General features: G+C 41.8%; 1 protein-coding gene across 6 annotated transcripts in view; it reads right to left on the minus strand.

The window, feature by feature from the left end:
* Positions 1-8,931: 8,931 nt before the first annotated feature.
* The window catches only part of acsl1a (acyl-CoA synthetase long chain family member 1a), a 145,439-nt gene continuing 131,768 nt past the window's right edge, over positions 8,932-22,602 (minus strand). For all 6 annotated transcript variants that reach the window (XM_067982589.1, XM_067982590.1, XM_067982588.1 and 3 more), the window contains 4 exons: positions 22,247-22,390; positions 20,213-20,314; positions 16,461-16,532; positions 8,932-10,448 (listed from right to left, as the gene is read on the minus strand). In XM_067982589.1, the coding sequence (XP_067838690.1) occupies positions 10,308-10,448; positions 16,461-16,532; positions 20,213-20,314; positions 22,247-22,390 (459 nt within the window). In that variant the 3' untranslated portion in view covers positions 8,932-10,307. The remainder of the gene's footprint in view (positions 10,449-16,460; positions 16,533-20,212; positions 20,315-22,246; positions 22,391-22,602) is intronic.

Consider the following 22,602-nt stretch of genomic DNA (forward strand, 5'->3'; position numbering starts at 1 on the left):
CTTTTCCTACCTCTAGACTCGATTTCTCCAATATTTCTGCTTGCTGGCCTGCCAGTGTCCACTGTCCATACATCAACTTTACTAAAACACAGCCACCTATATCATGCTCCCCACTAAGTTCCGTTCACCCATTACCCCTGCTATTGCTGACCTACACTTGCTCCAATGCATTAAATTTAAAATCCTTATCTTCAATTTGCTCCACAGTCTTGTTCCACCCTACTTCTACAGTCTACTCCGATTCTATATCCTCTGACACTGGCCTTTTGGGCAACACCAGACCCCTCCTTTGGCAGTTCAGTCTTCAGCTGCCTGGGTCCTACTCTCTGTAATTCCATTCCTAAACCTCTCCACCAACCTCTCCACCTCCCTCTCCACTTTCAAAAGTCTTCTCGAAACCCATTTCTTCAAACAAAATTTGTCACCCCTCGTATCCTCTCTCTTCTCACTCAGTGTCCATGTTTCTTATGCCTATCTGTGAACCGTCTTGGGACATTCTTTACATTAAAGTCGCTTTATAAATGCAAGTTGTTGAAGTAGTCAGAATGAGGGATGTAATGAAATTAGCATTACTACAGGGTTAAATAAGATTTGAATGTATCGTGTACTTGGGATGGATAGGATTCATTCTTTGCTTCTTAGGGAAGTCATGGATGTAGAGGCAGACTACTAGCACAAATATTTAGGGATTCCTTAGATAAGTGTGAGTTATCAGAGGATTAGAGAATAGCACCATTACCTCTGGAGTCCCCCAAGGATCTATCCTTGGACCCCTCCTATTTCTCATCTACACGCTGCCCCTTGGCGACATCATCCATAAACACAACATCAGGTTCCACATGTACACTGATGACACCCAGCTCAACCTCACCACCACCTCTCTCAACCACTCCACTGTCTCTCTTGTGTCACACTGCTTGTCCGACAAGCAAAAATTTCCTCCAATTAAATATTGGGAAGACCGAAGCCATTGTCTTTGGTCCCCACCACAAACTCCGCTCCCTAGCCACCGACTACATCCCTCTCCCTGGCTACTGTGAGGCTGAACCTGACCGTTCGCGATCTTGGTGTCCTATTTGACCCTGAGATGAACTTCTGACCACATATCCGCTCCATCACCAAGACCGCCTACTTCCACCTCTGTATTATCACCCGTCTCTGCCCCTGCCTCAGCTCATCCGCTGCTGAAACCCTCGTCCGTACCTTTGTTACCTCTCGAACTCGAGTATTCCACTGCTCCCCTGGCCGGCCTCCCATCTTCCCCCCTCCATAAACTTGAGCTCATCTAAAACTCTGCTGCCCATATCCTAACTCGCATCAAGTCCCATTCAATCATCACCTCTGTGCTTGCTGACCTACATTGGCTCCTGTTGTGGGAAGGCCTCGATTTTAAAATCCTCATCCTTGTTTTCAAATCCCTCCATGACCGTGACCCTCCCTATCTCTAACCTCCTCCAGCTGTACAACCCTCAGAACCCTATGCTCCTCCAATTCTTGCCTCTTGCACATCCCTGATTTTAATCGCTCCACCATTGGCGGCCGTGTCTTCGGCTGCTGAGGCCCTAAGCTCTGGAATTCCCTCCCTAAACCTCTCCGCCTCGCTACCTCTCTCTCCTCCTTTAAGACGTTTCTTCAAACCTATCTCTTTGACCAAGCTTTTGGTCAACTGTCCTAATATCTCCTTATGTGGCTCAGTGTCACATTTTGTTTGTTAACGTTCCTATGAAGTGCCTTGAGACGTTTTACTACGTTAAAGGCGCTACATAAATGCAAGTCGTTATTGCTTTTGTAATTATGCCCCCCAATTTGGTGTCATCTGCAAATTTTGAAATTGTACTTTTGATTCCCAAGTCCAAAACGTTTATGTAAATGATGAACAACAGTGGTTGTGGAACCACTTCCCGCCTTTTGCCAGTCTGGGTATCTACCTTTAACCTCTACTCTCTGTTTTCTTTTTTGTAGCCAGCTTGCTATCCATTCTGCAACTTGTCCCCTGACTCCACATGCTCTGACCTTAGTCATGAGTCTGCCTTTTGAAAATCCAAATATATTACATCTACTGCATTATCCTTGTCTACCCTTTCTGCTACTTCTTCAAAGAATTCAATAGGTTGGTCAAGCATGACCTTCCCTTTTGAAATCCATGCTGACTATTCTTTATTATATTTTCGGTTTCATAAGAAATAGGAGCAGGAGTTGGCCATCCGGCCCCTCGAGCCTGCTCCGCCATTCAACAAGATCGTGACTGATCTTCTACCTCAACGCCATTTTCCTGCACCATCCCCATATCCCTTGATGCCTTTAATATCTAGAAATCTATCGATCTCTGTTTTGAATGTACTCAATGACTGAGCCTCCACAGCCCTCTGGGGTGGGGAATTCCAAAGATTCACCACCATCTGAGTGAAGAAATTTCTCCTCATCTCAGTACTAAATGGCCTCCCCCTTGTTCTGAGACATCCTCCATGCATCTACCCTGTCGAGCCCTGTAAGAATTTTGTATGTTTCAATGAGATCACCTCTCATTCTTCTAAACTCTAGAGAATATAGGCCTAGTCTACTCAATCTCTCCTCATACCACAATCCCGCCAGCCCAGGAATCAGTCTGGTGAACCTTCATTACACTCCCTCTATGGCAAGTATATTCTCTCTTAGGTAAGGAGACCAAAATTGTGCACAATACTCCAGGTGCGGTCTCACCAAGACCCTATATAATTGCAGTAGGACATCTTTACTCCTGTTCTCAAATCCTCTTGTGATAAAAGCCAATATACCTTTTGCCTTCCTAATTTGCAGATGTTTTTCTATCTTTGAGTAAGGATGCCATTATCTTTCCTACCACCAACATTAAGCTAATTGGTCCATACTTCTCTGAACTTGTTCTATCTGCCTTTTTAAATATCGGAAACACATGGCACTATTCCCATTACTAATGAATTTTTTTACATATATATATATTAAATAGTGCCTCTGCTATCTCTTCCCTAACTACTTATAATATGCACAGATGCAATCCATCTGGACCAGGGGTTTTATTCTCTCTAATTTTGATTAGTTTATCAATTATCTCCCCCCTTTCTAACTTAAATGTCTTTATACCTTTTTTCATCTCTTCTTCTAATGTCATACCCACCATGTTAGTTTTCCTGGTGAATACTGAGGCAAAATAATTATTCAATATTTCTGCCATTTCGCTATCATTACCTGCAAGTTTATCTTCTGTATCCCTTAGTGGCCTTATCCATTTCCTGACTTTTCTTTTGTTATTTATGTGACTGTAGAATACTTTACTATTTCTTTTTATATTCCTTGATAATTTAGCTTTATAGTTTCTCTTTAGTTTCCTAATTGTTTTTTTGACTTCTTTCCTAACCATTTCGTATTCCCTTTTGTTGTCCTCTCCTTTTTTGTCTATGTACTTAATATATGGCTTTTTCTTTAGTTTCATTTCACCCTTTTTTCTTTATTTATCCATGTTGTGTTATTACTGGCTAGTTTGTTCTTTTTAGTGGGATATATTTCTCCTGAACTCTATTGATAGCTGTTTTAAATGTTTCCCACTGCTGTTCTATTTCTTTATTTGTCAGTAAATTCGCGTAGTTCATTTTTTCTAGTTCCATTCTCAGCCCCTTAAAATCATTTATTTTCCAATTTATTATTTTGGTCTTTGTCTTACTTATGTCTTTCTCAATCTTTATCGTAAATCTTATTATGTTGTGATCGCTATTGCCTAGATGTTCCCCTACGCTTACTTCTGTTATCTGTTCTGGTTCATTTCCCATTACTAGATCCAGCAGTGCTTCCTCTCTTGTTGGGCTTTTTACATACTGGGTAAGAAAGGAGTCCTGAACACATTGTAAAAACACCATTCCCTGTACCTCTTTACCTACCTCTTGCCAGTTTATTTGAGGATAGTTAAAATCTCCCATGATTATTATTCTATGTCCTTTACTCATTTCACATATTTCTTCCTCCACCTCCTTTCCACTATTAGATGGTCTGTGGTATACTCCTATTAGTGTGATCGATCTCTTCTTACCTTTTATTTCAATCCACATGAATTTTGTTTCTATCCTTCCGTTAGTGATGTCGTTTTTTTTCAACTGCCATTATATTATCTCTAATTAGTACAGTTACTCCACCCATCCTGCTTCCTTCCCTATTTGTAATTTGTCTGTATTTCCTTTCGAATTAGATAATCAATGGGCACCTCTGTTGCACTAGTAGAAGGCAAATAATTGATATAAAAGTTAGGTATCTTCTCCACTAAATGCAATCCAGGGGATGGCTGCCTGGGATTTAGAGATTTTAGGAGTGCTGTTAATTTCCCAATCTGTGCAGTTTTTACATTACATTCATAACAGTTGATAGCACAGGCACTCAAGAGATTTAATGCTCAGCCAGCAACAAAAGTTCAATAGATGTCTTCTAGGGTACCTGGAGGAAATATTAAAGTACCACTTTTAAAATAAATTCAGGGGGGTAACATACTTACTGTTCACCTTGTCTTTAACACAAGAAGTTAATACATAAATTGCCTTTATAAAGCATCTTTCATGTCCTCGGGACATCCCAAAGCACTTCACAGCCAATGAATTGCACTGTAAGTGTAGTCACTATTGTTATGTAGGCTGAGACGACAGACAATTTGCACACAAGATTCCACAGAGAGCAATGTGAAAATGACCAGTTAATCTGTTTTTGTGGTATTTGAGGGATAAATGCTGGCCAGGATACCAGAAGAATTTTCCTGCTCTTCAAATCTTTTACAACCACCTGAACAGATGGACAGGGCCTCAGTTTGTCTCTTCCGAGAGTTGGCATCTCTGACAAAAAACGCTCCCTCAGTACCACATTGAAGTACCAGCTTAGATTACGTGCTTAAGGCCTGGAGTGGGACTTGAACAACAACCTGCTGACTGAGGTGAGAATGCCACCACTGAACCAAGATAATAGTCACAGTCCAATTTTTATCCCCAATAAAAAGCATTATTTTGCAACATATTATTATAGATATACATACACACAAATACACATATTGCCATGTCATTAATCATGGAGAAGAGTGAAGGCATTCACATTGAATTACATAATTTATACAATATAAATATATAGTGAATCTGGTGCACTGTTGCTTATGGGAAGATGGAGGATGTCTTTCATAAGGTGAAGAATATATGTTATGAACGAGATGAGCTTGGAGAAAGCATAAGACCCACCTCCTGCTATCTTGACCTTATTCCCTATAAACTGCTGATCAGCAAACTTCCCTTCCTGGCCCCTATGCTAGCTGAATATTGCATACAGTTTCCTGTCCTCTGGTACTGTCCCAGTCATTTTCAAATCTGTTATCAACCACTGGTCAAAAAATCCACATTGACCCCTCTGTCCTTGCAAACTACCGCCCCATCTCCAACCTCCCTTTACTCTCGAGTCCTTGAACATGTTGTCGCCTCCCAAATCCGGGCCTATCTTTCCCGCAATTCCATGTTTGAACCTCTCCTATCAGGTTTCCGCCCCTGCCACAGCAATGAAATAGCCCCATTAAAAGTGACAAATGGCACTGATTGTGACAGTAGTGCACGATCTATGCTCATCCTCTTGACCTCTCTGCAGCATTTGACACTGTTGACCACACCATCTTCCTCCAACACCTCTCTTCCATTGTCCAGCTGAGTGGAACTGCCCTTATCTGGTTCCATTCTTGCCTAGCCAGTCGTAGCCAGAGAATCGCCTGCAATGACTTCTCTTCCCGCTCCTGCACCGTTACCTCTGGAGTCCCCGAAGGATCTATCCTTGGCCTCCTCCTATTTCTCATATACATGCTGCCCCTCGGCGACATCATCCGAAGACATGATGTCCAGTTCCACACATACGCAGACGACACCCAGCTTTACCTCATCACCAGCTCTCTCGACACCTCTACTGCATGTTGTCAGACTGCTTGTCCGACATCCAGTCCTGGATGAGCCACAATTTCCTCCGCTTAAATATTGGGAAGACGAAAGCCATTGTCTTCGGTCCCCACCACAAACTCCGTTCCCAAGCTGCCAATTCTGTCTACCTCCCTGGCCACTGTCTCGGGCTGAACCAGACTGTTCACAACCTTTGCAACCTGCATTGCTGCAGGAGTTCCCCAGGGCAGTGTCCTAGGCCCAACCATCTTCAGCTGCTTCATCAATGACCTTCCCTTCATCAGAAGGTCAGAAATGGGGATGTTCGCTGACGATTGCAGAGTGTTCAGTTCCATTCGCAACCCCGCAAATAATGAAGCAGTCCGAGCCCGCATGCAGCAAGACCTGGACATCATCCAGGCATGGGCTCATAAGTGGCAAGTAACATTTGCGCCAGACAAGTGCCAGGCAATGACCATCTCCAACAAGACAGAATCGAACCACCTCCCCTTGACATTCAACGGCATTACCATTGCCAAGTCCCTCACCATCAACATCCTGGGGGTCACCATTAACCAGAAAGTTAACTGGACCAGCCACATAAATACTGTGGCTACAAGAGGAGGTCAGAGGCTGGGTATTCTGCGGCGAGTGACTCACCTCCTGACTCCCCAAAGCCTTTCCACCATCTACAAGGCACAAGTCAGGAGTGTGATGGAATACTCTCCACTTGCCTGGATGAGTGCAGCTCCAACAACACTCAAGAAGCTCGACACCATCCAGGACAAAGCAGCCCACTTGATTGGCACCCCATCCACCACCCCAAACGTGCATTCCCTTCACAGTGGCTGCAGTGTGTACCATCCACAGGATGCACTGCAGCAACTCGCCAAGGCTTCTTCGACAGCACCTCCCAAACCCGCGACGTCTACCACCTAGAAGGACAAGAGCAGCAGGCACATGGGAACAACACCACGTGCACGTTCCCCTCCAAGTCACACACCATCCTGACTTGAAAATATATCGCCGTTCCTTCACTGTCGCTGGGTCAAAATCCTGGAACTTCCTTCCTAACAGCACTGTGGGACAACCTTCACCACACGGACTGCAGCAGTTCAAGAAGGCAGCTCACCACCACCTTCTCAAGGGCAATTAGGGATGGGCAATAAATGCCGGCCTCGCCAGTGACGCCCACATCCCATGAATGAATAACAAAAAAACCTTGGCATCCTACATGACAAAGCTGAGCTTCCAACCCTATATCCTCTCCATCGCAAAGACGGCCTATGTCTACCTCTAACATCACCCATCTCCATCCCTGTCTCGGTTTATGCTACTGAAACCCTCATCCATGCTTCTGTTACCTCCAGGCTTGACTTACTAAACTTCAACTCATCCAAAACTCTTCTGTCAGTACCCTAACCTGCACCAAGTCCTGCTCACTCAGCAACATTGCTCCCAGTCCACCACCAATAAGTCAATTTTAAAATTCTCATCCTAATATTCAAATCCCATCATGGCCTCTACCCTTCCTATCTCTAACCTCCTCCAGTCCTACAACTCTCCAGGAACACTGCATTCCTCAAACTCTGGACTCCTGTGCATCCCCCACTCCCTTCACCCAACCATTGGCTGCCTTGCCTTCAGCTGTCCAGGCCCCAAGCTCTTTCATGCCCTCCCTAAACCTCTTCACTTTTCTCTCCTCCTTTAATAACCCCCGTAAAACTTTGACCAAGCTTTTAGTCACCTGTTCTAATATCGTCTCCTTTGGCTCGGTGTCAATTTTTGTCTTACTACATTCCTGTGAAGCACCGTGGAATGATTTCCTACATTAAAGGTGCTATATAAATGCAAGTTGTTGCCATAATCAAGAATGTTTTATTCTGCTGGTGCATTTTTAGATGTTCTGGTTAAAAAAAGAGTAAATGATGGGAGAGACGCCAAAATGAATTGAAAATTACATGAATTTTTGGTAAAAGTTTTATAATTGTAGAGGTTTAGGAATAAAAATGCAAGTTGGTGAACTACTAATGTCTATGTAGTGAATATTTTTTGTAATTTGTATAATGTATTTAGTATGTAGATTTAATAAAATGACAATTTTATTTGTGTCAGTTCCTGTCCTAGACAGAAGGTTGTTTATTTTGGTGAGTATGTTCAGAGACAGAAAATGCATCAACAGCAGATGCAGGACTAAAAAAATATTGGGAGCAGGACAAAAAAAATACCAGGAGCCAGACTGAAAACAACAGTGGTCTTGGGAATTAAACAAACATAAACACTGTCTTCAGGACTAAAAGAAACACAAATACTGAGTTGCGCTTAAAAAAATAAACAGCAAATGCTGCAAACAACACTTACACAAAAAAAAACAAATCCCAGAAGTGGAAGTTTAAAAAAAAGTGGAGACTAGGAGCTTTTGACAGGGCACCTGAGGAAACTTCATCTCATCATCTCCCCTGAACTACCTCCCACCAATGATCACCCTCACTCCTTACCACCTCATCTTCCTTCCCCCTCAGCTCCCCAAATTTTGCTTTGTTTTAGAAAGCACTTACACTGGGCTTGTAGTTGGCCCCTAGTCCACATCCCCTCCTTCTCTCCTCCTTCCCCCACGTCCCACCATCACTACCATTATCCCATGACTTCTCAATCACTCCTTTTTCCTCCCCTCAAACCTTAAGAGCCAGTTTCCCAGCACCAAGCCGCAGTGGGCAGCCCAAGGCCCCAAATTTCAACGGCTTGGACAGGTGTGTAGCATTAGGAATGGAAGAAACAGGAAGAAGAGGCAGCAGTGCCAACAAGGAGGAAGTTTCTGACAAAACTAGGGAGTTGTGGCTGGGAGGAACACAGCACGCGATCAACTCCAGCCAATCATATGCAAGTGTAAGTAATAACTTAGTACAACAGCGACAAGGACTGAATCCACATTGCATCACAACTCAGTGCAATAGACTTGCTGCACAACAGAAAAAAAGTCAACAGAAATAGTGTAACATGCGACAAAAAAGTGCAACATAAAATCCTGATACGAGAATTGTGGACTGAATGCAAAACTTTTATTATCAATATATTTTATATATAATAATGGATGGTTTAACAAGATATTTCTGAGTCCCCATGGTCTATGAACAGCACAAGTTTGCCAAGTAGCAATATAGTCATTTGTTCCCTTATAGTCATTTTGTAGAAAACAAACACTTCCTTTCATTTGTGAAAATCAATGGCCTCTAGTATATTAAGATGGGTATGGACAGGCAAAATATTTAAATGAGCATTAGTTAATTGACTTCAAAGCACCTGGTGCATAATTTACACCCAATTTTGGAGGCACAAAAATACATGAAAGTAATCTGCATTTTCTAATGCAGGATCTTTTTCAGTTTATAGGAGCAGAACTTTCAGAACACACAAGGGGGAGGGGAAAATTAGATCTCTCTTTTTTCCAGTAATGTGAAAGTGGCATCCTTCATGAATAAAGAGTTTTTCGTTTGGGGGAAAATAATCACATAGGTAACGAGTTGCACTTAGTGTTAGTTGGTTCTCAAACTTCAGAAAATAATTCCGAGTGCACCAGCATGTTCCCAATGAGATGAAAGAACTACTTCTGGAGTTCTGTGTTATGGATCTTTATTTGCAATTCCTCCATTTAAAAACTGCAAGATGGTTGAATGCACAAAATATGCCACCTACTATTGAACTGGCTACTCATACTGTTTTAACAGTTTTTGCTGGCTAGGTGATAAAATTCCATTTCAGCGTGCAGTGAATAGGGTCACAAAGTACTTAACATGACTATATCCATCTCCTTTCAGCACAGTAAGTCATTGCGGAGAACAATGCATAGAATTTGCTGCAGCGATGAACCAAAATACACAAAAAACTTTTAATTTTGCTGACAATTTTGCAAATTCTCTTTTGGTTGTGTACAAAAACATTTACAATGCCAAGCCTTTTTTTTAAAAATCAAATATTTAAACCAGGGAGATTTTATAAATTAAATATGTAATCTTGTTAAAGCTTTTAGTGTTACTCTTCATTTCATCTTTAGACATTTGTGCAACAGTTGCTGTGTACATAGATATAAAAAGAATGTTACTCAATAGTGCATTTGTGACAACTGTACATCCTTTCACCCAAGTGCAACTTAATTTGTGCTTCCATTTCATTTCAAGTTCACTATGCCATTCCCCCATGATAGAGATGAATGTTTCAAATATAAGGCATTTTGGAAATCAACAAATATATTTAAACAGTGATCTGCTTTGATATTTTTGGCTCATAAGGCTTGTTGTACAAAATATGTATATATACTCTGGTAGGAGGTCATTGCAAAGCATCTGTTAACAGTTTATCATTATCAAACGAACAAGGCCATTAATTAGATTTACTTCAAAAAAAATGTGCATTTGTTTATACAACAATGTTTTCGTAAAGTTCAACGATTTGTGAACTAAAGAATTTTCTCAGCTCTGCTCTCTTTGCCTTGAACGTCGGAGTCAGAAGGCCATTTTGAACAGTTAGCATCTCAGGAAAGAGACGGATGTCCTTCACCTGTTCAAGATGAGAAAAGTACATTATTAAACAAGTCAGGTTATTCCTTTGGCTCAATCAAATTCTATTGTAAACTTAAGTTCTAAAAAAAAAGTCACAAACCAGCCAGAAACACAAAAATTGAAAGGTTTATCACCAATTTAGTACCTGCCACAAGAAAATATAGCTGACTTTAGGCCAATCCGACTCAAATATTTCCTCACATCCCTTAGTTTCACCATTTATTTATATCACATCAGAATTTCCTGCTGCAATCCCAACCTTCTTACTGGCAGAGGTACATGTATTGCTCATCATGTCAAGGGCATCATGGTCCTCCTATGTGCTCATTTTACATCAGCAAAAAATAATCATCTGACTCTTAGTTTCTGATACTACCAATCTGCAGTTGCAATTTCCAGTCCTACATGGATTCTTACACACACTCTTTAGCAGAGATAAAGTCGCTTTAATATACTAGTTGTAAAATTTTAGTCAATTGAATAGTGAAAGCCATCTGAAGTATAGTAAAGAATTGGGAGGGGTGGGAAGACTGACATTTTTAAATTGTGCATGCCCTTCTATAGTGTGGGTGAAAACACATTAAAATATTAGGGTGGTTTCAGTTGTACTCTGTCAGCCTTGGCTCAATGGTGCACCCTCATCTGAATTCAAGCCCCATTCCAGAGACTGGAGTACATCATCAAGGTTGGCACTCAGTGCAGTATCGAGGGAGTGCTGCATTGTCAAAGGTGTTGACTTTTAGAAGAGATGTTAAACTGAGGCCTTGTCTGTCCTCTCAAGTGGCTATTAAAAATCCCTTGGCACTATTTGAAGAACAGGGAAGTTCTCCCAGTGTCCTGGCCAATCCCTGGATCAATACCACTAAAAAAATGATCTGGTCATTTATCTCTTACAGTTCATGGGTCCTTGCTGTGTGCAAATTGGCTGCCACATTTATCTACATAACAGTGACTGCACTTCAAAAATACTTCATTGGCTGTGAATCACTTTGGGATATCCTATGGACAAGAAAGACACTAAATGCAATTTCTTTTTTATTAAGTGACAAGAGCTACTGCGATTTGGACTAGTGTATGCAATTCCTATAATTGATGAGAACTCATGTAAAATAAATTTTAAAATAAATCTAAGACACACTGAATAGTGAACATAAACAACTTCTACTGATTAGTCAATATTTTCATACTAAGTCTGTCATGGTCATTTCCTTCTCAGCGGTTTCCATTAAAACCCAAGCTAGGCATCATCTAAATTACTGCTTCTCAATTTACCTCATTTTTCTTCTAATTCTTTTCAATCCTGGTGACATTCTTCACTATTGACCCATTTATCTTATTTTCTCAATAAAGTAATCCAATTTGAGGAGGGACATGGATTTGTACCCCATTCCTGCATACTGCAAATTTCACAATCTGAACCACTATGCTGTGGGGAAGCACAAAGTGAGCTAAGCTTACAGGCCTCCTAGTAGTTTAGTTAATTCAGCACTATTACAAACCATGTAGTTAGCATAGACTTAGAAAGACAGGGATGAGGGAAGCAAACCCAAGAGGTGAAATTCCTCTTCAAGCACAGACAGTATTTTAAACAAAAAAGCTGAATTTTTGCCTCCTTTTTTACATGCACTTGCAGAACATATAACTTTATTCTGCACTTTCTGGAAGCCTCAGATGTATTAGAATGAGCTAAAAAGAATATACAATTATGTGACCAGTCCAAAAGCACCTGCAAGAAGCTACTTAACTAGCTTAACAGTGTCCTAACTGCTATAAATAGCACAGTGGACAAAAGTAGCTGTCGAATGTGCAATTTTTGTAAGAAATGGAAGGAAAGCACAGACAGTGGAAACCATAATTTGGAGCTGAAGATCTACAACTTATACTTAAGGACATAAGAATACAGAGAAGTGCTTTGTATGTTGTGAATGTGACTAATAACAATAAGATCAAGCAGACTTGGGAGACTACTAGCCTGGCTGTGAACACAAGAGTCACATACTTGGAGAAGCCAAAGGGACTTACAGAAGCTAGGGGGAAAAAATTGGATAAGGGTCCGTTCTGGGCAATGGTAGCGCGATGCGCTAACACCCCGTGCCCGACGGACCCTGGGCAGGCAAGACATAAGTTTGGTCCCAAGGGAGCACTTGCCTGCAATCGGCATTCCTTCCCAGGCCTTGCACATGGAATGAATGCAATTTGCACTTTCCACCACCAGAGGGAGCTCCCTCTCAAAGGGAGGATGTTTCTTAGAAATCCTTTAAAGGCAGCTTGTACCTGTTATTTGCTGAAAATAACAGTCTACTGTCAGCATGGAGTCTGAACAGAGATCAGACATCACACACGTAAAACACAGATGCAGATCCCATCCCTATGTTTACACACTGATGAGTTATGTTAAAACATTTAATAAAGGTTGCGCACTACTAAATCCCACATCCTCCAATCTGCACGCCAGACCTCATCAATCTGCCAATATGAGTTGGTACCAGGCCTGCGAGAGCGCATGCACCAAGGTTCTCTGCTGATGCACTAGCAACCCTGGGGGCAAGAGGTGGACAGAAGGAGGGACATCCTATATCCACAGGGGGTGGGGTGGGTGCAAGAGGCCCTCCAGATATATACTCAAAAGACAGTGGGAGGCAGCGGGGGACGAAGTCAATGGCAGGCACACAGCATCATGAACATGGATGCAGTGCAGGAAGAAGTTCAATGCTTTGACGAGTGGTCAAGGTGAGTGAGGTTAACTGTCAAGTCACGTCTCCTACCAACTGCACCACGCACTACACCCCCCATATCAATAAACTCTTTCCATCAGTACTCAACTCTTCCAATCAGATGCTTCCTATCGCCCTTATACATTACCACTGTTTCAAGCTGCCCACCCACAACTCACAGGCCACACACACTGGCAGCTATTCAACCATGACAAAGACATCACCCAGGCACACGTCCCGCTTTCTTGTAGGAGAAGGTGTCGCATATCAAGAGGCAGCAAGTGGCAGTGGCATTTAGCCCCTTGAGCCTGTTCCACCATTCAGTGAGATCATGGTGGACCTGTGACATAACTCCATATACCTGCCTTAGCCCCATATCCCTTAATATCCTTGTAAGGAGTCTTACAACACCAGGTTATAGTCCAACAGCTTTATTTGAAATCATAAGCTTTCGGAGACGAAGGAGGAAAGCTCCGAAAGCTTGCGATTTCAAATAAAGCTGTTGGACTATAACTTGGTGTTGTAAGACTCCTTACATTTGTCCACCCCAGTCCATCACCGGCATCTCCACATCATTAATACCCTTGGTTCACAGAAATCTATCAATCTCAGATGTAACATTCACAAGTGAGCTAGCATCAACTGCAGTCTGCAGAAAAGTGTTCCAAACGTCTCCCACCCTTTGCGTGTAGAAGCATTTCCTAACTTCACTCCTGCACGTCCTGGCTCTAAGTGTTAGGATATGTCCCCGCGTCCTAGTATTAAAGTCTAGGAGACCTCCAAAAACAGTTACAAATGTCTCAGCAGCCAGAGGCAATAATCCAGCCACTAACCTGTTGATCCTGCATGGTCCCTTTAAATAGCACCAGTGGGGGTCTTCCAGGCACTCTAAGACACGTTCAGATGGTCGGGTTAAGACTGTGCGTTGAGTTGAGCGTTAAGACACCATTTTGGGACTTATCACTTTAAATCAGCATTGCACACTGATTGAAGCCATTTTCTCCCTACTTTACATGATTCCAGCGTTTCTTATCTGCGCCTGCGCAAACTCCTATACCAAGATAGCGTCTGGCGCACGTCACGCAGGAAATGTGCGTGCGCGTGCATCCAAGCTGCCATCTTGGATGTCGGAGAGGCCGCGTAGCACCGAAACAATGGGCGCTACACGGCCCAATTTAGCGCCCCTGGTATTTAATTTGAAGAAAAGTGTCACGGTGGAAAATGAAGATGGCAATATATGTATATAGTTACTGATGCAAATCAAAATAAACTTTAATCGCCGAGTACCTTAGTATATTTAATCCAAATTGATCCTGTAACTTGCTGCAATTGCAAAAATAATGAAGATGCTTGAGAAGTAGCACAAGAGGCCAAAGCAGGATCATATTGAAAGATTCAGCTAAAAAGACTAAAAATCATATTCACACATACAGCTGACAATTAGAACATCTTCAATTAGCAGTTTTGCAGCTTTATACCAGCTTAGTGTAAAATACCTCACCCCCAGAATATCTGAGCTAATATTGTGCTGCAATACAACTCACCATGGCCAATTCTCCCACTGCTTCAGGATTAGCCTGGAGGTGATTACAATTACAACCTCCTCAAAGACAACTTTTCCAAGACTCTTACTACCTGCATCCTATCTGCACCAAGTCCTGTTCACCACAGTCCTCATTGACTCCTGTTCCCAAATGCATTGGAACTCAAATTCCTTATCCTAGTTTACAAACCCCTGCTTATCCTCACCCTTCCTTGCCTCTAAACTCCTCTGGCACCATGTGCCAACACGTACCATGTGCCCTCAAGCATCCTCTGCTCCATCTGGCCTTTTTTGGATCCCCGACCCCCTCCCTCTGCTCCAGCCTTGGTGACAAAGCCTTCACCATCTTCCTCCCACACTCTGACCATACCTTCAGTCACCTCCAATAATTTTTACATCTTTATTTTTTTTAAAAAGTAAGTGGCATTGGCCTTTCAACAGATCAACCAGATCATCAGTTCCCCAAAAGTTACTGTAATTGTCACTCTCTCAGGCCCCACCCTAGTTCACAGAGGCACTCAACCCCCCTCTGGACCCAGTTTACAGAGACACTTTACCCATCCTATTCAGAGACTCTTTTCCTCCTCCAACCCTATTAGTTCATATTGGGACTCCTCTGCTTCTTCCCCCTCAATTCAACCCAGCATTCTTCTTCTCCTCCTCCAACCCAGTTCATGATGGTAATCTTCCACCCGCCACTGCATGTTGGTACCCTTTCTCCTTCAGTTAATGCTGGCACTGTACTTCGTCCCCCCCACCCACCCCAAGCACACTCCCAGTTTCTGCATCCTTTTTTCTCCCTATTTCCCTCCTTTGCTGCATTGTCAACCATTTCCCCCTTCCTCCATGTATTCCCTATTCCCTCTCCTTTCCATTGCCATACATTTCTCCCCTTCCATTACCACCCATTCTCCCCTTCCCTACCTCCCACCCCTACCCAAATGCTGCTGCTAAAGGACCAGACCAGGCTCCTCCATCACATCACTACTCATACCGCTATCAGAAGTGACTGCAACCACTGCATACTGTAGGTGGGAAGTCATGCTTATATTACTACAGTAGACTCCAAAATGCCGTTAAGCGCATAAAAAATGCCCAAATGCAAAGTTTCCAAAGGACAAAGTGGGGTGGGACCCTACTAGGAAAAACAAAATTGGACTTTTCAGTGCTCCAAAAATTTCCAATTTCATCACTGCAAAAAAAAACACACTTTAGTTTATTTGCTATGGTGCAAGTGATGGTATATTGGGTATGACTGCAACTTGTTAGGATAAGCTCATGCCCCACTGACTCTGTATTGCTGCTGGTTTTCACAGATCATGGGCAAGGCCATTGGGTTTCAGTTTTCACAGGAAAAGCAAGCTGAAGTACAGAATGTGTTGTCCAAAACAGTGGTTATAAATCTTGAAATTTCAAGTAATGGAAAATGTAATTTAACTTGTTCAGCCGCCTTAATGTAGTGGCCTGGGTTAATGGTTATATCCAGAGCCTATTATGTTATTCTAGTTTGTGATTTATTTATTTGAGTTATCTGCTTTTTTTTGGGAGCTGTGATTTTAAAGCTGTTTGTCAGCTTTGAGGGTTTTTTTTAAATAAAAAAGGATTAATATGTATGAGACATGAAGAAAATACACTCACCAGTAAGTGACCATCTAGGCAACAGAAGGAGGAAGTCACTTAGTTTGGAGGAAGGAAGGATGAAAATAAACAGACAAATGATGTGGCACAGCCAGTAAAACAATTACTTGCTTACTTGTTCAAATGACTTCAGTCCAGCTTCCTTTCCAATTTCTATCAAATTTTTTAAAATAGCATCCTTTAAAACCTATAGGGAAAATAAAGGGCAAATAATTTTCCATTGGATACCTGAACAAAAATTGTTAAGACAAGTGTAGGAAAAATAATCAAAATGATGAGCTATGTATTTTAATAACTAGATTACAGAATATAGTTTTAAAAGTTAAAGTATGAGGAAAAAGAAGCATTTCTATCTAATGTTTATCTTGACATGGCTTTTTAAAATTGAGTCATGGCAAATAATGGGTTAAAAACCAACTTCACCCACAGAAATCATGTCCCAGCTTAACTTGATACATTGCTACTCCTGACTTGAGCCTTTTAGTGGAGAGGCTATGAGGGGTCAGGAGATGAGCCACTTGTCACAGAGTTACCAGGCTTGTTAGTAGTATAAGTACATTATGTCAAGTCCTTAGCATTAGTTAGATAAGCTAAAGATTTAGAAGCTCATCTCTGCAACAGTCATATAGTCATAGAAATTACACCATAGGAAGCTGCATTCAATCCATTGCGCCTGTGCCTGTGCAGGATCAAATGGAAAAGTAATTGTGGACACACCTGGAATTGAACTGCTGCTGACCACTTTTCTATCTTAAAGTGCAACAAAACAATTCTGACCACTTAACCAACATTAAATTCACTTAATTTGTCAATTTGCAACGGGATCTTGATAAATTGGGCCAATGGGCCGATGAATGGCAGATGGAGTTTAATTTAGATAAATGTGAGGTGATGCATTTTGGTAGATCGAATCGGGCCAGGACCTACTCCGTTAATTGTAGGGCTTTGGGGAGAGTTATAGAACAAAGAGATCTAGGAGTACAGGTTCATAGCTCCTTGAAAGTGGAGTCACAAGTGGATAGGGTGGTGAAGAAGGCATTCAGCATGCTTGGTTTCATTGGTCAGAACATTGAATACAGGAGTTGGGATGTCTTGTTGAAGTTGTATATGACATTAGTAAGGCCACACTTGGAATATTGTGTACAGTTCTGGTCACCCTATTATAGAAAGGATATTATTAAACTAGAAAGAGTGCAGAAAAGATTTACTAGGATGCTACCGGGACCTGATGGTTTGACTTATAGGGAGAGGTTAGATAGACTGGGACTTTTTTCCCTGGAGAGTAGGAGGTTAAGAGGTGATCTTATAGAAGTCTATAAAATAATGAGGGGCATAGATAAGGTAGATAGTCAAAATCTTTTCCCAAAGGTAGGGGAGTCTATAAAGAGGGGACATAGATTTAAGGTGAGGGGAGAGATACAAAAGGGTCCAGAGGGGCAATTTTTTCACTCAAAGGGTGGTGAGTGTCTGGAACGAGCTGCCAGAAGCAGTAGTAGAGGCGGGTACAATTTTGTCTTTTAAAAAGCATTTGGACAGTTACATGGGTAAGATGGGTATAGAGGGATATGGGCCAAGTGCAGGCAATTGGGACTAGCTTAGTGGTATAAACTGGGTGACATGGACATGTTGGGCCGAAGGGCCTGTTTCCATGTTGTAAACTTCTATGATTCTATTTTGGAAAATTGCATGTCACTCTGCTTTTTAAGAAAGGAGAGGGAAACCAGGGAATTATAGACCAGTTAGCCTAACATCTGTTGTGGGGAAAATGCTGGAGTCTATAATTAAAGATAGGGTGACTAAACACCGAGAATTTTCAGTTTATCAGGGAGAGCCAGCATGGATTTGTGAAAGGTAGGTCGTGCCTGACAAACCTGATTGAATTTTTTGAAGAGGTGACTAAAGTAGTGGACAGGGGATTGTCAATGGATGTTTTTTAAATGGATTTCCAGAAGGCATTTGATAAGGTCCCACATAAGAGACTGTTAGCTAAGATAGAAGCCCATGGAATCGAGGGAAAAGTACAGACTTGGTCAGGAAGTTGGCTGAGCGAAAGACGACAGGGAGTAGGGATAATGGGTAGGTACTCACATTGGCAGGATGTGACTGGTGGAGTCCCGCAGGGACCTGTCTTGGGGCCTCAATTATTCACAATATTTATTAACGCCTTAGGTGAAGGCATAGAAAGTCTCATATCTAAGTTTGCCGATGACACAAAGATTGGTGGCATTGTAAGCAGTGTAGATGAAAACATAAAATTACAAAGGGATATTGATAGATTAAGTGAACAGGCAAAACTGTGGCAAATGGAATTCAATGTAGACAAATGTGAGGTCATCCACTTTGGATCAAAAAAGGATAGAACAGGGTACTTTCTAAATGGTAAAAAGTGAAAAACAGTGGATGTCCAAAGGGACTTAGGGGTTCAGGTACATAGATCATTGAAGTGTCATGAACAGGTGCAGAAAATAATCAATAAGGCTAATGGAATGCTGGCCTTTATATCTAGAGTACAAGGGGGCAGAAGTTATGCTGCAGCTATACAAAACTCTGGTTAGACTGCACCTGGAGTAATGTGAGCAGTTCTGGGCACCGCACCTTCGGAAGGACATATTAGCCTTGGAGGGAGTGCAGCGTAGGTTTACTAGAATGATACCCAGACTTCAAGGGTTAAGTTACGAGGAGAGATTACACAAATTGGGGTTGTATTCTCTGGAGTTTCGAAGGTTAAGGGGTGATCTGATCGAAGTTTATAAGATATTAAGGGGAACAGATAGGGTGGATAGAGAGAAACTATTTCCGCTGGTTGGGGATTCTAGGAGTAGGGGGCACAGTCTAAAAATTAGAGCCAGACCTTTCAGGAGCGAGATTAGAAAACATTTCGACACATAAAGGGTGGTAGAAGTTTGGAACTCTCTTCCGCAAACGGCAATTGATACTAGCTCAATTGCTAAATTTAAATCCGAGATAGATAGCTTTTTGGCAACCAAAGGTATTAAGGGATATGGGCCAAAGGCAGGTATATGGAGCTAGATCACAGATCAGCCATGATCTTATCAAATGGCAGAGCAGGCACGAGGGGCTGAATGGCCTACTGCTAATTATACCAACATCCATTTAGCTTGGTCAGGATTGAAATAAAATACTTTGAGTCAAATTTATACAACAGAACTCTTCCAAAACCAAATCCTCAGCTTGGCTCAGTGGTAGTACTTTTGTCTCAGACAGAAGGTCAGAGTTTCACTTGATCACACAATCCAGGCTGACATTTCAGCGCTGCACTGTTGGAGGTGCCGCCTTTCAGATAACATTAAACTGAGGGCCTGTTCAGGTGGACATAAAAGATGCCAGAACACTATTTGAGAGTTGTAAACAATTTTACAACACCAAGTTATAGTCCAACAAATTTATTTTAAATTCCACAAGCTTTCGGAGGCTTCCTCCTTCGTCAGGTGAACGGTGTGTAGAGGAGTTCTACTGTTGTCCAGGCCGATATTTATGCCTCAGCCAACACCACTAACACAGATTAACTGATCATTTATCTCATTGTTGTTTGTGGGATAATGCTATGTGCAAATTGGCTGCTGTATCTGCCTACATAACAGTAACTACATGGCAAGAGTACTTAATTGGCGGTGAAGTACTCTGGGACGCCCTGAGGATGCAAGTTCTCTTTTTTTTTCATCATTTTCTGAATAGTAAACAGAACATGAATGAATATTTGTAACATACACTGCACTCTCTTTCATTTTCAAATTCCTTCCCACCTACCACAACTATTTCACACCAATGAAAATAAAAAGTCCCTGCATGCAAATATTTACTTTTCAACACTGCTGTTGGATTTTTTTTTAAATGAACAAGACTTGCCTTGCTTTTACACAATTCCTCAAATGACCCTTTAATATGTCTCTTTTGGGCCCAGGCAGGTAATACTTCAGGATCAGGTATCACAATTCCCACCAGACAGGCCTGTAATACAAGAAATCAATATGGCGTTCAATGCAAGATAAGGCTTAAACTAATTATTATACAAGAGACCATTGGGAGTCTTTGACCATGCTTGAAGTTAGAGATGTACAGGGTTAATTCATAAATGACTGGCTTTCCCCCCACCCCCAAAACATGCATGTGCAAGCACACATTTTAAAAGGAACTGTTGACCCTGCAAACTTGTTAAACAATGTCTACTTGTAAAGAAAGAAACAAAAATATACAAAGATGACATTTGAATTCCCTGCCCTCTGGTAACCTCCTAACTCATTGAAGTAGAAGGCCTAATGAGTCCAAACAATTCAGAGTAATTTTTCTTTTTTTTTGCATTAGCACATGGCGGCATCTCCCCGAGCATTGTGGTTGAGATCAGAGGAGAGTGGGATCATTGTACCTGTATCTCTCTAACATGCAAAGGTATCTAAAAAAGCTAGTGTTTAGAGCAACAGGTAACAGTGTTTCCAATCTTTGATCAACTTTGATGAATAGCAAATACTCAGTGAATTCAGTTCCTTTCACCAGATATCTGACAGTTACAAAAACAAATATATACTTTGTATATGCAAAGTTTGTACTTCATGTTTAATAGTGAAATATGATAAGTAGTGTTTGAAGTTTTGTATCTGTGCTTTACAACCTAATAATTGTGCATTCAAAATGTACAGCATTCAACTATTTATAGCATTAGCCCCAGCCACTCTGCCTTGGGGCTTGGGGTGGGTAGGTGAGAGGCCTGCAGGAAAGGCCCCCTTACCTCTTGGTGTTTTCCCAGCTCCATGCGCAACCTGCACATTACTTGTTCTGATTGGCAAATGCCCCATATGTGCTTTGTCCAAGTTTGTTGTGGAGGTTGCCCACAGTGGGGAAATGCACGCTCTTGTTGCAAAAGCATGAAAGTAGGAGAGGTTCTTTGTCCTGTTGGCACCAGGCAGAGTATGCATGAAGTTGAATCCAAGGAGAGGGCAGAGCTACTTAGCTTCACAGGTCTCTAGGGCCTCTGCTCAGAAGGCTGCAACAGGAACAAAATGTGTGTAAGAGTGTCCCATCCTCTAGTGCCACCCACTGGTGCCTCAACCCAACGTCTAATGGAACATCTCACATACACAAACCTGCGAGCTCCCTGGCCAGGAAAGATCCTGGCCTGGTCAATAAACATCCCCGCCCTAGTCTGTAATATAGCATGTACTCTGTACCAAGCTAAGACCTGAGAGCACCTGTAAATTTCTTACACAAAACAAAAAATAAAATGCACAAAACAGCAATGCTACTGTAATGATTTAAATGGCTACATTGGCAAATGTGAACAGAACAGAAGATCCCAAGGGTAATCATATCAATCAGTTTTTATAGGTAAGTAAAATCTTTCATTTGTACCTGACCTTACAGGTCCTAAAATATATAGCTGTATTTTGCCTCCTTCTGTTCAATTCAATCCACATAACTGGATTCCAAAACATTTGGAAAGATTATATAAAAGCAGATAAAATATTTAGCTAAATGTGATTTACCCACTAAACACTTAAACCCCAGGATTGCAGTGCAATTAAATATACAAGCAAAAGTAATTTAGTAGCTACAACTGCAGCACTGCATTTAACTGGCAAGACAAATTTCACATTCACAAGTCCTAAGGTGTGCACTTGGGCTTCTTTTAGAGGGAATTCTGCCAAATATCTGGCAGGTCTACATTAGGGTGCTTTCCAGGTCATGCTAGCCTTTAACTAGGACTTACACTATTGCAATATCCATATGCTAAATAACCTCTTGACAGAGTGAAGACACAAAGGTGGGTGGGGTTAAATTCGTCTTGGACGTTAGCGCAAAATGGACAATAGTGAATCAACAGCCTGTTTTGCTCAGTTGTACAAAATTTAAATTAGCTCTACTGTCTAGCTTGAAGCTTAGACTTACCTGCAGACTATCACCATGCACGAACACCTGGGCAACAGGCTCACACCGCACATAGATGTTTTCGATTTTCTCTGGTGCAATGTACTCGCCCTGTGCCAGTTTGAATATGTGCTTCTTTCGATCAATTACCTTCAGAGTGCCATTCTGTTTAAAAAAGCAAATTCTGTTCAGCTTCCCGTCTTTTAGTCACAAGCTGCTATACATCTTACATACATCAAATCTTAAAAAGTTCCACAGTTGCGTAATTGTGTGGCCGTGGAGTCCCTCCTTCCTTTCTAATTGGTCATTGCAGGACCAGATTGCAGAACAAAAAAGGGGGGGAAAAAAACTTCAGTATGTAGATTGGAGTGGCAGCA

The sequence above is a fragment of the Heptranchias perlo genome, chromosome 4, assembly GCF_035084215.1.
Source record: "Heptranchias perlo isolate sHepPer1 chromosome 4, sHepPer1.hap1, whole genome shotgun sequence".
In the NCBI taxonomy this organism is placed as follows: Eukaryota; Metazoa; Chordata; class Chondrichthyes; order Hexanchiformes; family Hexanchidae; genus Heptranchias; species Heptranchias perlo.